Below are 12,824 nucleotides of genomic sequence, written 5' to 3'. Positions count from 1 at the left end.
ATTATAAAACTAATATTTTAAAAGTAGGACCCGCTTCTACTCACATTTTATTATAAAACTAATACTTTAAAAGTAGGACCCGCATTCCACTAATTTTTTCAACACACTTTCCATTATATTTTTTAAAACCCGTACCGTATAAAACTGTATTAAAATTTGAGTGACGTAGGTAGTAATGGACAGTACTAGTATAAATTAGATGAGAGGCGTGAGAAAGGGTCCGATTGTGGTTTAACACAAAAAGATCCGATCCAATTTATGATTGAATGGGCGATATTTTCATGCTGTGGTGCAAAAAGGAACAGTCCTAATTAATACAAGCACTTAGGCGACATAATTCCATCTTTAATCATAGATTAGGGCCTAATTGCCCAACGCGGATTTGGAGCTCCTAACCAGGTCCCACCACCAATTACACATTTCACCCTCAACGCCGTTTGATCAGCCGGCCTAATCATCCAGGCCGTTAGATTCTCCATTCCCTTTATAACACGACAATCATTAGAATGCGTGGTGGGACCCACAGCTATTCCACTCTTATCATCATCCGTCACCGGCTATATCCGGTTACAACGCGCCACCTCACTATTGGATATTTGTGGTACCACTCACGATGCACGGCTTACAACTCCCGGATGAGGTGGTCGCTCTTGGCGTGCTAGAGCGTGTTTGGCTTTGTTTTATTTATAAATACGACAAAGCTATTTATTTTCTTCATTATTCTTATTTCATATAAATAAACTATTTTAGCTCATTGTTTCATGGCTATCCAATTTGACGTTTCACGTTGTTTGGCAAACCATGGGATATAAAGTTAGTTTAACAACTTAGTTTAGAAGATTTTGTTTATTTTAATTAAAGATGATTTATATGCATGTCTTGAAAAAAACGTCAAAATAACTAAAGCATCTTGAACGTCTTAATAATAAAGGTTGCAAATTACTTTAGATACATGGGTGATAATAATTTATTTAAATATACTTTGATTAAAGCGAAAAAGTATAACCAAACGAGGCGTTAACTTTAAAATTTGGAGTCGTTTGAAGGGTCAATCAGTGGGCAGGTTCGGCCTAACCAAACCCGAGGCTTGACTTCCAAACCGCTAGGCTCGGCCGATATCTTCTTCGCCTATATATATCTGACGCTTTTCCATTCCTTGAGCAAGTCATAGCTCAATACGTGTTAGCTGAAAATTTGACATTGGATAAGGATATTTTTCTCGGAAGGTACTGTTTGGACTCAATTTCTTCAGTTTTTATCAGCTTTGACTACTCGAATTTATCGATCGTCTTTTTAAGCTCTTGACTGAGTAGATCTGGTTATCAGATGCTCGGATAGTGAAAAAAGTGTGAATTTTGTGAGGTATTTTGCTCGGTTGGTAGCGATCTGATGTTAAATTCACGTAGGATAATTGTTTTGCTTTTGACACTAAAAGCTATAGCCGTTTTTAGCTATAGATGTTTTGGATCCTTGATTTCAGTATAAGTAAGGTGTGAATGAAAATTGATCAGAGATTCCGATTGAGAGAACAATACAGAGTTCACAGATATCCTGTTATTTTGTCTCTTTTCGGTTTGATAATGAAGGCGAATTGATGTGAAATTGTATAAAGAGATGCAGGAGAGATTGCTTGGATTTGATCTCAAATTAGTTTTAAAAATGTTTGCTGTCTCTGAGATATTTTATAGTCCTATTCACTGGAAATTGAAGCGATTGTTTATAAATTTGATTCTGATTTTTTGGTAGTGAAATATAGACAAATATGATCTTCAAAAAAAAAAAAACTTCAATTTTAAGAAACTTATAATAATCTGTTTTTAAAGTGAGTGTTTGCTTTATTCTTACGGTTTCAATTGGATGAATAAATTATCGATTACAATCTTCTTAAATTTTCATTTATCTTCCAATTTCAGGTAATTTTGATCTGAAAACCAAGGAACCATGGCTCTTGTATCCGGAGGAAGGTCTTCACTGAATCCCTATGCCCCGCTGTTCATCCCGGCCGCAGTGCAACAAGTGGAGGACTTCTCACCCGAGTGGTGGAACCTCGTCACCACTGCCACCTGGTTCAAGGACTACTGGCTGAACCAGCATCAGGGGGAGGACATCTTTGGGGAGGAGACCGATGGTAACGACGTCGTTGGATTGTTGCCCGATAACTTTGACCTTGGTATTGATGAGGACACCCTAAACATGGAAGCACAGTATGAGGAATTCCTCCAGTCTGCTGAGTGCCAAAACTACCATGGAAGCAAGGCTGCCATAGGAATCACTGATAATGGTATATACTTTTGATCTAACTTTGTGCTTATGATTTATAGTAGGAGTAATATTTTATGATATTAGCACTAATCTTTTCATACCTGTTGGCTGTCACTATCATATTAGCTTTTAATTTCAATTTGGAAAGGAGAAAAGCCACCATCCCATTATGGCATAATTGGATCCATTTATTATCTTTAGATATATGCCCAACCCTTAATCTTGACTTAGAAAATTGAAAAGTCTTGAGCTGTTGAATCACACTTTATGTCACTCTCATTTGCCATGTAGCCTGAATACCTTTTTAGCCACTCTCATTTACTACTGCAATCAAAGAATTCATTGCAGGGTAGAATAATTTGGCTCTACTTGATGGGCTTTGCCAAAAATATTTGCTCTTGCATTCTTTCATATATTAGTGACTAATTGTTGATGATGTTTGTGATCAGGTTTCAGCAAGAACGCGGCGTTGGTGAAGACTCTGAGCATGCCGAAGGAGAGAGGCTACTTGTCGCCACGAGATGTGATGAAGTGGGAGAAGCCTGCAAAGATTGTGAGCCCAAGGTGCAGCCCTCGATTCATCCAGCAACCTCGTTGAGATCCAAGGTTGGATTAGGTTGTTAGCTCTCTACAAATCTGCAGCAGTCTTTGTTTTCGTGTAGCTTTTTTTTCTGTATAGAGCAAGGTTTGGCTCTGTCTTTGTACTTATAGCCTTGTTCATATCCTGACGTCCCTTGTTTAGCATTGACTATGATGAAAATGTAAAAAAAAGAATGAAAAAGATATTTGTAAGAGCTCTACTTATATGAAGAAAAGTAATTCCAAAATTTGTCTCCTTTGATGCGCAAGATCATTGATCAATCATGTGGCTTTTGTCAATATGAACGTTAATAGCAATGTAGTGTCAGAATCATGTGGTGTCAGTAAAAAATGTACATTGTGATGTGTCTCATTACAATTAGTTTTGTACCGTGGGTTAGATTTGTTGTTGTGTGGAGTAGTTTTTATTAAATTATACTAGTACTACTATTGACAAGAGTAATAGTGTCATTAATTACATAATTTGATTGGTGACTCGTAGATTAGGGAACATAAATATTTCACAGAACTAAAGTGGATCTCAATTTTGATACAATAAACAAACGGACGAGAAACATGAGGCTTTTTCTAAAGAATAAGTTAGTCCTTATTTGAATATGACAGAGTGACTCGGCAAGAGATGCTACTCGCGTCAAAAGTTGTAATTTTGGCTAACTGAGTATAATTTTAAATGTAATTAAATTTTAATATTTTCTATAGCTTAAATATATTGAAATTAATTATAAATATTTCATTTACTAAGAGTCACAAACTCACACTCTGTGGCACAAGGCGCCGCGATTTTAAATTCTAAATCTATAATTATTATTTAATTAATTAAAATCAGCCATTATTAATTCTTTCCATGCATGAATTTTCCATACACAGTGATTGGAAATAATTAAGTTTTCATGCATGAAAATCGGTCATAATGAATTATTCCATATTTTCCATAATACTCTTTAATTAATGAATATTTCGTTCACAAAAATTTAGGATTAATGGGAATAATTCTGTTAATTAGGTAATTGGAATAAATAGTGGATATTAACAGGCTCTGGATTGTGGATATTGTGACCTGACGCAGAAAAATAGAAAAATAATAACGGTGCGAGGAGTTGTGGCGTGACACTGATTTTGGACTGTGGATGATCTAAGAAGTTCAGAAACAAAATATTGGATGATTTTCTTAATAATTTGCTAGTATAAAAATATTAAAATTACAAAATTAGTAAATTATTATAATATCCCAAAATCTAAAATTGAAGTGGCACGTGGCAGATGGATTTAAGGTGCACGTGTCGATGACCGTTTTCTGATGTGGCCAACCATCCCAAAACTTGTTAAGCAAACAACACCTGTCATTTGTGAATGAATCACTCATCCCTCCCAAATCCACCACCTTCTTCACAATCACACACATATATATACATGCATCATATTTGACTGCCTCAGACAGAGTTATTAGTAACAAAAAATCAAGACCACAGTTTCAAACAAACCAGTCCTAACAAATCACAGAAATGATGCGAAAGCTGTCTCCGCCGTGGCAAGTTCTTGAACTGGTGGCCCACCGCCTCGAACCCGAAACCCTCGCCACCGCCGCCTGCGTATGCAAATCCTGGTCCGCTTCCCTCTCCTCCGACCACCTCTGGCAGCCCTTCTGCTCCGCCGCCTACCCCTCCCTCTCCAACCTCCATCCCGCCGCCGCGCCGGCATCCGTCCCCTACTGCAAGCTCTACTCCCTCGGCCGCGCCGCCGAGAAGCGCCGCCTCCAGAGCCCCCCCAAGCCCGACCTCTCCATGCACGACCTCGTCTTCGCCGTCGACGTCCAGAACGGCCGCGGCTGCGTCGCCACCGTCGTCTGCCCCGGCGCCGACCTCAAGCCCGACCGCAGCGGCGTCTTCCGGTTCGACATCGGCGTCGAGAGCGACAACCTGGTGGCGTTTGAGGAGCTGGATAGTTTGAGGATCACATGGAATGTTGTGCTTCAGGGATTGAAGGGTGTGTTTACTATGATGGATTGTAGGGGGAAAGGGAGCTTCGTTTTGGGGTTGGAGGGATGGTTCTCCAAGGAGCTTCCGCCGCCCGGGTGCTGCTCGAGTGGAGCTGCGAGCGGGCTCGTCTCCGATTTGAGGCTCGGCCTGAGAGAGGGCGGCGGCGGGAAGGTGGTGGTGGAGAAGATAAGTGTGGGAGTGTTGAGTATTGTGAGTTGGAGATATGTTTGTATTGATGATGCTCTAAGGTATTTGCAGCATTTTCTTTTACCATTTTGATGTATTAGTGTATAACAAAATATGATGTAGAAGTACATGAGAATTGAGTAATAGTAGTAATGAATTAGGAACAAATTGCATTCCTATGTTATTTGAATGTTACTACATTACAAATCAAGGATCAATCAATGGTAAAGTAAACATGACAAAATTTATAGAGGGGTGGAAAAACCTCACCCCTTCTATTTGTAGACATGATTTTAGTTCCTATCCTCCGGGGAGAGGTGCGGCGGCGTCAGATCGTCGAGCCAATCCGCGTAAATGCGGTTGATCTTCTTCTTCGCATTCCACTTCGATATCCTCTTCTCTCCGGCCACCGGAGCAGCAGCTGCCTCCATTGCCGGAAATGCAGAAACGGAGGCAACTTTCCCTGGTGCAGAAACTGCATTTGTAGTGGCTGCAATCTCTCCCTCATTGATTGAACCACTAAATCTCAAATCTGTTTAACAAACAAAGCATTGCATACATCATGAAACTATAGGACTCGAACTTGAATCACAAAATCAAGAAACTATAGCTAAGTAAGCACTAACAAACCACATTCCAACTAAACAATTGACATCCTAAATCAGTAACAAGATGATACCTGAGTTACCATGAGCAAAATGGCATCTTTCACCATAGTTACACAGCCCCATCTCCCATCTACTACAGATCTTCATCTTCCACCCGGACGCCTGATCAAGCTCACCGGCATTCCCCCTAACGTCCCCTGTCACGCCAATGCTGATAGCCGAGCTCTCCCTCTGCCCCGGCATCTCAACCTTGAGCTTATTCAAGGAGGGCGAGGGGCGGTCGTGCAAGAAATTGCATTTGTCCCCATAAGGACACTCCTCCCCATTGTAATACTTCTTGCATATCTTCATCCTATGTATCATCCTCTGATCATCTCCCCAACCGCCACCGCCATTTCCCCTCTCCTTCTCCCTGATTATCTCCTGCCAATTCGGGGGCGGCTCTCGCAGATCATCAGGGCCGTGAGCGAATGTGCATTGCTCACCGTTCCTGCAAGTTCCCTCCGTGAATTTGGCACAAATTCGAGTTTTGTAGAATATGTTGCTTGTCCCTTTGTTGATGATGGGAGGGTTTGTTTGGTTGATTCTTTGATTCATTGGTTGGAATGGTGGGAAATTTGGTGCCTTTTCGGAAGTTCTTGGCTTCTTAGATTGGTGGAATTGATGCATCATATCGGGATGTTGCTGCATTTGGTGCTGGTCGGAGCCGGCCCAGAACTGCGGCCAGTATGTGGCGGCGTCGCCGCCGGAATACGGTGGAGATACGAATGGATTTGGTGGCTGTGCCGGATCTGGAAAACTCATTCTGCTTCTATTGGTGATCTCAGTAGCATCAAATTCTGAAAAGAGAATTTTGTTAATCAAGATTCCATTTTTTTTTCTCATTTGAACAATTCAAATCCAAATGAAACGAAAACCTTAAGAATTAAATTTAAAACTAATGCTAACAGAATAGAATGAAGAGATTATTAACATGCAAATGCCGGTTCAATGGAAGGAAAGAGTCAAGATTCAAACAGCCAGAAATAATCAACCGAATCTGAAAACAATAGGCGGAAAGAGGAATTCCAATAACAGAAAGGTCGATGAAGATTGGATTATTGAATATAAAGTGGAGTAAGAGAAAACCAACCTTGATCGAATCAATTCCCCAAACTGAAACAAATAAATCTTGCAGACTGGTGTGTATAACAAATTTTGATTTGAGAAAATAATACTAATAATAAACCAAAAAGAGTGATTATATATATACAAAAGTGAATATAGATGGTCGCCGCCTCAAAAACCTAAATCAGAGAAAATTATGGAAATCCAAAACCCTAAGACGGCTAAACCCCCACTACAGTTTCCTATCATTAACCTTAATTACGCGGGGATTAAAATTGGGATTAACTTTCTAATAGGGCTGTTGTAATTAGTGGGCCCTTCCCAGAAAATCTTAACTGTCCGAATTTGGATTGGAAAATTTATTCTGTTTTTCCATGGCTTATTTTTTGGTTTCTTTTATTTAATTTATATATACAAACAAATTTCACTGATAAATTATTGGTAATTTTGGGATATTAATTTGGGCCTTAATGCGGGCCATATTTATGGGCTGAAATGGTAAAATTAGGCCTAATCTAATATCCTGGCGCCACGAAGTTTTGGCGGTTTAATGTCGATTCGGAGTGATGCTAACGTGCGCACCTTTCCCCGCTCTCTAACCTGCGCGCTCGCCATTTTTCTGGAACTCCGATGATTCAAGCCCTAAAACTAGCATTATCCTGTTCAATTACCGGGCGGTACATTCTATCGACGGAAGTCCATAATAATTTGAAAGAGATTTGCATTTGTCTGACTTTTTATTATTGCAGTTTCTGTGCGGCAAATAGCTGTAGGATACCTAAATTCAGCGGCCGATTTTGCCTGAGCTTAAGAATGGCATCGAGGCGTCGTCACCGTTCATTTGCATCGGCATCAGCGGCGGCAGAGGGTTCGGGCAAGGAAACTAGCATTGATGAGCCGAAAATTCGGAAAATTGCTTCGGAGGTTCATTTCGCTTTTTTTTTTTTCAATTGCGCGCAGATGTGAAGGGCAATTGATTTTGCTAATTGAAGCTCTGGTGAAGTGTGAAAATAATGTTTTTTAGCTGGAATGTAGGCAAGTGATGGAAGTAGTGGGGTTGAGGATACGCCTCTTGTGTTCGAGAAAATGACTCTTCAGCAAATCCAATCTAGTTTAGGGTATGTCTACGTTTATGGTTTTACTCTCCCTCTCTTTTGTGTGTGAATGTTTTCTAAACTGATGAAATCTTATATAGGAGCAATGGAGCTCATGGTGAAGGCTGTAAACATGAACATGTAGTGATGAGTAAAACTGATGGTATTTTACTACAGAATATCAATCAAATTGTACATTGACTACTGAGAATTCAAATATATTGAGGACATTATTTGATTTAGTAGTGTCCTTTAGATGCAGCTGAAGATTTTCCACCTCAACAAAATCTAGCATCTCTTGAGGAGAAGCCAGCCGTTGCTAAAAGAAATCCCAAAAGAAAAGCTAAAGCCATACCTGAAGATGAGCCTGTTGCATCCACAACCACAACCAAGAATTCTGAAATTTCTGGAGGCCGAAGGTCAAAGAGGCAAGTAAAACAATCACCTAAGGACAGTGTCGACATCCGAATGTCACAGAGCGTTACTGAGCAAGAGCTGATTGTTGAATCAACTGAACTGGGAGGTGATTGAACTCACTTTTTAGACCGTCTGCATTTGCATAAATCTCTCATGGTTTGATTCGACAATGATGGCAGGTAAGAAGTCCACTCAACTGAAGAAGAAGGTCTCTTCAAGGGTCACTAAAGCTAATGTAGCTGAAAATCCTTGTGTGGATGAGCCTTGGACTGTGCTTACTCATAAGAAACCGCAAAAAGGGTGGACTGGTTATGATCCTAAAACTATGAGGCCACCTCCAATTGCTGCGGATACACCGCATGTGAAGTTATTATCGTGGAATGTCAATGGGTTGAGGGCTTTACTGAAGCTGGAAAGCTTTTCTGCTCTTGAACTTTCGAAAAGGGAAGATTTTGATGTACTGTGCCTGCAGGAGACGAAATTACAGGCAAGTTCTTGTTTTGTTTATTTTGAACTTGAGAAGGCAACTTTGGTTTTCTGATTCTATGGATAATTTCCTGGATATATTTTATAGTATTTGACAAACATAGAAATGATATCATCCTTCCCTTTTCCATTCTTGAATCTAAAGACCTGATATTACATAAAAACGATGCACCTACCCTCTGTTTGTCCGTTGCTATTAGATAGCTTCACATATGTTTTTGCAAGGGCTTTCAAGAACCATGCAATCTACTCCAATGGTTGTTTGCCCTTTAATTTTTTTTGAAAAAATACTAGTACTACTCATGAAATGTCTGATTGCGTTGGTATTGATATAATACTACTTTTGACTAGTTTCTCTTACTTTGCCATCTGAATCAGGAGAAAGATGTTAACGCAATCAAAGAAACTCTCCTACAAGGTTATGACAATAGCTATTGGACATGTAGTGTATCAAAGCTGGGATACTCAGGAACGGCTATCATTTCTCGTGTATGTACCTTGTTCTCTTGCATAGTACTGTTGCATATCTTCTTCTAGATTTTTCACTTAAAGATGCTTCTTACTGACTACTGTGAGAATGGTTTTTCTTGTTGACTATACAACTCAAAATGTTATTTTAGTATAAAAGCATACACAGCTTGCCATGGCTCAAGCTACTCACTATGTGTAAATATAAAATTCCTTTTCAGTGCTTACATAATGCCTCTACGATCAATTTCTTTATGACAGGTCAATTTTTTCCTTCCTAGTAATTTTGTAGTTGATTTTTACTCCATGATGACATGATGTAAAGCATTTTACTTCTCCGAAATAGGAGAAACATGTGTATCATTCTCTAACCTTTTTAATTTTTTTTACTTCTGACAGATTAAACCAATCTCTGTGAGATACGGATTGGGCATATCAGATCACGATAGTGAAGGGCGCCTTGTCACACTGGAGTTTGAAAATTTCTACTTGTTGAGCTGCTACGTTCCCAACTCTGGTGATGGTCTGAAACGACTGGTAAGACTTATTTCTCAAATTTTCCTCATATCCACATCTCTTGGAGAAACCTTGACAATTCCTTTTCCCTCAGCCATACCGGATAGCAGAGTGGGATACTTCGCTTGGTAACTACATGAAAGTAAGTCTTATTTAATGAACAAGAACAACTTGAGCTTAGAAACTGTATTCTCGTATATAGCATATGTGTAAGGAACATTTACAAATCATCTTAGAATGTCCAAGCTAGTGGAATTTACAATTGAAGTATGCTTTACAGGACCTGGAACAGTCGAAGCCTGTTATTCTCACGGGTGACTTGAACTGTGCTCATGAAGAAATGGATATTTTTAACCCAGCAGTTAGTTAACTTATCCCAACTTGTCCCATTTCAGTCGTGTTTTTACTCTTTGTTCATATAAGGAGACGCTTATCTATTGGAACCTAGATCCTGACCTTCATGTGATGGCTCAGGGGAACAAAAGAAGTGCAGGTTTTACAGAGGAAGAAAGAAAGTCATTTGAAATCAACTTTCTGGATCGGGGCTTTGTCGATACTTTTAGGAAACAACACCCTAATGTTGTCGCCTATTCGTACTGGGGCTACAGGCATGGTGGACGACGAACAAATAAAGGTATGTTAGGCCTACTAATACACAATCAGATGATGTAGAGTGCTTTCACACAGTTTAGTTTAACTGTGTCTTTTAAAGATACACCGTCTAGATGGACGTCTAGCTGGTATTTCCATATGTTAATTTAGTGTTTCTGTGTGTCTAACCAGGGTGGCGCCTCGACTATTTTCTCGTCTCAGAATCGATTTCAGAGAAAGTCCACGACGCGTACATTCTCCCGGATGTGGGCGGAAGCGATCATTGCCCTGTGGGTCTCATTTTGAAGCTGTAGGTTGGTCATTGCTCGACCCTTTTTTGTAAGCTATAGTTTCTGTTAGATATAAGCACTGCTCCACGAATATGAATTTGTAGTTGATTTTTAGATTATTATGATAGCAGTATTTTGGTCCCAAAATCATTTCGAGAATAGTTTTGATAGTATTCTAAAATTAAAATGACAAAAAAGAATTCGATTCAGTTTTTTCGAGACAACACGACTCAGTGCAGTTTTATTTCTAAAATAAAGCAAATTTGAAACAAAAATCAAGAATTAGAAGGGATCATTCCTCTGTTTCATAAAAGGTTTGACAGAGGAATCCTCTGTTTCAAATCGCATTCCATCTATCTTCTCCTCCGGAGACGAGGATCCCGTTAATCTTCTCCGCTGGAGAGGTGGTTTCATCATCGTTGGTGCTCGACTTCTTCTGCTCATCCTCGAGCGCCTTCACCAGACTCTCCAAGCACTCCTCTGCATCTCCAGCCAAGCTCCTCGGCATCAAATTCTCCGCCACATCTGCTGGCGTCATCTCCACCTCTCCCAACAACCTCTCGATCCTCGGAAACAACTCATGCCACTCCACCCCAACGTAGTTCTTTGCCAAAACCTTAAACCCTTCGAAGCTGCAATACGACAGCTCGATGTGCTTATCCATCCTCCCTCTCCTTATCAACGCCGGATCCAACTTCTCCACATAGTTGGTCGTGAAAACAATGATTCTCTCTCCTCCACAAGCAGACCACAGCCCATCTATGAAATTCAGCAGCCCAGAAAGAGTAATTTTGCTGCTCTTCGCCTCATTCTCCTCCATTCCCATCCTATGCAGCACCTGGTTATTCTCATTCTCTTTCTCCTTCTCTCTCCTCTTCACTCTCTGCCCCGTGAGGTCGACAGAGCAGTCGATGTCCTCGATCACGATCACCGCCCTGCTGGAGGTCGCGATCAGGAGCTTCTTTAGCTCCGTGTTGTCCTTCACCGCCGTGAGCTCGAGGTCGTAGACGTCGTAGCCCAGGAGGTTCGCCATGGCGGCGATCATGGTGGACTTCCCCGTCCCGGGCGGGCCGTAGAGGAGGTAGCCCCGCTTCCACGCCCGCCCGATCTTATTATAAAACGCCTCCCCCTTGCTGAACGCCAAGAGGTCCTCCACCACCTCCCGCTTCCTAGCCGGCTCCATCGCCAGAGTCTCGAACGTCGCCGGGTGCTCGAACGCGACGTGGGTCCACGCCGGGCCGGAGTTGGTGTAGAGCTTCCGGCGACGGTTCCTCACCTCGATCGCCTTCCCTTCCTTCATGACGTGGTTGAGGTAAGTGTCGATGATGAAGTTCCTGTGCTTTTTGTGGAACCGGAGGTTGTAGAAACGCTTCTCGTCGTTCATCGGCTGGAAGGAAAACGTCTGGTTCTTGGTGATGTGCATGCCGGAGGACCACCACACCTTTGTCACACAAGAGAAAAACCTCTCGTTTGAATTTTATTGAAATTTGGAAATAATAAAATCTAACCAAATAATTTCTTAAAACAGATCATTTAATGCATTGCTAGTATAGAAGTAAAATAGCTTGGGTTGGAGCTGACCTTGACGCCGGCGTGCTCGTCGGCGACCTCCTCGTTGTCGTCCATGCTGAGGGAGACGGGGCGGGCGCTGTCGCGGAGGGAGTCGGCCTTGAGGCGGCGCGCCTGAGCAGCGGAGGTGGAGCTGAGGTAGGTCTCGATGGCGGCGTAGACGTCGCTGCGCTTGAAGCGCTCGCCGGTGAACTCATTGAAGGTGATTTGGATGTAAGGGGAGAGCAAATTCAGCAGTTTTTGGGAGTTTTTGTCGAGCGAGGCCTTGAGCTGACGAGGGAGGTATTGGTCGAAGATGGCTTTCAAGAACATCAAACCTGCAATCAACGTTCCCAACTGCCCAAATATTGATCCCAACCTCATTTTTTTGACTTTTTGTTTTATCAAGTTTCACAGAGATTTAATTATATATATAGGGAGGTAGATGTATGATGTCGGCAGAGAAGAAAAAAAAATGAGATGAAAATGTTGAGTTTTCAGTGTTCACATGTTTGTTATCTATATTAAATACTTACACGTTAAGGATGACAAGTCTTTGTCTAAGTATTTACTTCTACTACATTGGGAAACGTTTCCAACACATGTTTTTCATTTTTCTTCTTTTGTGCTCTGATCGTGGTCGAGGAGTAGATGTATATATTCATTATTGTCATA

General features: G+C 41.1%; 5 protein-coding genes across 5 annotated transcripts; 3 read left to right on the top strand and 2 right to left on the bottom strand.

Moving 5' to 3' along the window:
• Positions 1-1,076: 1,076 nt before the first annotated feature.
• LOC125189162 (protein EARLY RESPONSIVE TO DEHYDRATION 15) lies at positions 1,077-3,089 on the top strand. Its single transcript, XM_048086409.1, has 3 exons — positions 1,077-1,226; positions 1,914-2,281; positions 2,712-3,089. The coding sequence occupies exons 2-3, from the start codon at positions 1,942-1,944 to the stop codon at positions 2,858-2,860; spliced, it is 489 nt and encodes a 162-aa protein (XP_047942366.1). The 5' UTR covers positions 1,077-1,226; positions 1,914-1,941; the 3' UTR covers positions 2,861-3,089.
• Positions 3,090-4,281: 1,192 nt separating this feature from the next.
• Positions 4,282-5,192, top strand: LOC125186407 (probable F-box protein At5g04010). Its single transcript, XM_048082766.1, has one exon. The coding sequence runs from the start codon at positions 4,365-4,367 to the stop codon at positions 5,115-5,117; it is 753 nt and encodes a 250-aa protein (XP_047938723.1). The 5' UTR covers positions 4,282-4,364; the 3' UTR covers positions 5,118-5,192.
• On the bottom strand, positions 5,178-6,932 carry LOC125186406 (zinc finger CCCH domain-containing protein 39-like). The gene is made up of 3 exons (XM_048082764.1): positions 6,765-6,932; positions 5,704-6,471; positions 5,178-5,556 (listed from the first exon to the last, which is right to left on the bottom strand). Exons 2-3 carry the CDS (start codon positions 6,434-6,436, stop codon positions 5,318-5,320), a joined length of 972 nt encoding a protein of 323 aa, XP_047938721.1. The 5' UTR covers positions 6,437-6,471; positions 6,765-6,932; the 3' UTR covers positions 5,178-5,317.
• Positions 6,933-7,256: 324 nt separating this feature from the next.
• LOC125186404 (DNA-(apurinic or apyrimidinic site) endonuclease, chloroplastic) lies at positions 7,257-10,748 on the top strand. The gene is made up of 12 exons (XM_048082762.1): positions 7,257-7,416; positions 7,489-7,663; positions 7,775-7,857; positions 7,935-7,996; positions 8,090-8,356; positions 8,430-8,737; positions 9,115-9,225; positions 9,604-9,741; positions 9,815-9,862; positions 10,001-10,081; positions 10,195-10,354; positions 10,504-10,748. Exons 1-12 carry the CDS (start codon positions 7,370-7,372, stop codon positions 10,623-10,625), a joined length of 1,602 nt encoding a protein of 533 aa, XP_047938719.1. The 5' UTR covers positions 7,257-7,369; the 3' UTR covers positions 10,626-10,748.
• A 34-nt stretch (positions 10,749-10,782) lies between these two features.
• On the bottom strand, positions 10,783-12,578 carry LOC125186405 (AAA-ATPase ASD, mitochondrial-like). Its single transcript, XM_048082763.1, has 2 exons — positions 12,183-12,578; positions 10,783-12,042 (listed from the first exon to the last, which is right to left on the bottom strand). The coding sequence occupies exons 1-2, from the start codon at positions 12,531-12,533 to the stop codon at positions 10,939-10,941; spliced, it is 1,455 nt and encodes a 484-aa protein (XP_047938720.1). The 5' UTR covers positions 12,534-12,578; the 3' UTR covers positions 10,783-10,938.
• Between the last annotated feature and the right edge of the window lie 246 nt (positions 12,579-12,824).

Source organism: Salvia hispanica, chromosome 5 (assembly GCF_023119035.1).
Source record: "Salvia hispanica cultivar TCC Black 2014 chromosome 5, UniMelb_Shisp_WGS_1.0, whole genome shotgun sequence".
NCBI classification, from domain to species: Eukaryota; Viridiplantae; Streptophyta; class Magnoliopsida; order Lamiales; family Lamiaceae; genus Salvia; species Salvia hispanica.
This window is presented reverse-complemented; position numbering and strand designations above follow the sequence as displayed.

What these genes read in the sequence shown, in the direction of transcription:
- LOC125186406 (XM_048082764.1), bottom strand. Translation starts at nt 6,436, where the DNA reads ATGAGTTTTCCAGATCCGGCACAGCCACCAAATCCATTCGTATCTCCA. An exon ending in TTTTGCTCATGGTAACTCAG is followed by an intron (nt 5,557 to 5,703) that starts GTATCATCTTGT and finishes TTTGTTAAACAG; the next exon opens with ATTTGAGATTTAGTGGTTCA.
- LOC125189162 (XM_048086409.1), top strand. Translation starts at nt 1,942, where the DNA reads ATGGCTCTTGTATCCGGAGGAAGGTCTTCACTGAATCCCTATGCCCCG. An exon ending in CATAGGAATCACTGATAATG is followed by an intron (nt 2,282 to 2,711) that starts GTATATACTTTT and finishes GTTTGTGATCAG; the next exon opens with GTTTCAGCAAGAACGCGGCG.
- LOC125186405 (XM_048082763.1), bottom strand. Translation starts at nt 12,533, where the DNA reads ATGAGGTTGGGATCAATATTTGGGCAGTTGGGAACGTTGATTGCAGGT. An exon ending in ACGAGCACGCCGGCGTCAAG is followed by an intron (nt 12,043 to 12,182) that starts GTCAGCTCCAAC and finishes TGTGTGACAAAG; the next exon opens with GTGTGGTGGTCCTCCGGCAT.
- LOC125186407 (XM_048082766.1), top strand. Translation starts at nt 4,365, where the DNA reads ATGATGCGAAAGCTGTCTCCGCCGTGGCAAGTTCTTGAACTGGTGGCC.
- LOC125186404 (XM_048082762.1), top strand. Translation starts at nt 7,370, where the DNA reads ATGATTCAAGCCCTAAAACTAGCATTATCCTGTTCAATTACCGGGCG. An exon ending in TGAATCAACTGAACTGGGAG is followed by an intron (nt 8,357 to 8,429) that starts GTGATTGAACTC and finishes CAATGATGGCAG; the next exon opens with GTAAGAAGTCCACTCAACTG. An exon ending in TGGACGACGAACAAATAAAG is followed by an intron (nt 10,355 to 10,503) that starts GTATGTTAGGCC and finishes GTGTCTAACCAG; the next exon opens with GGTGGCGCCTCGACTATTTT.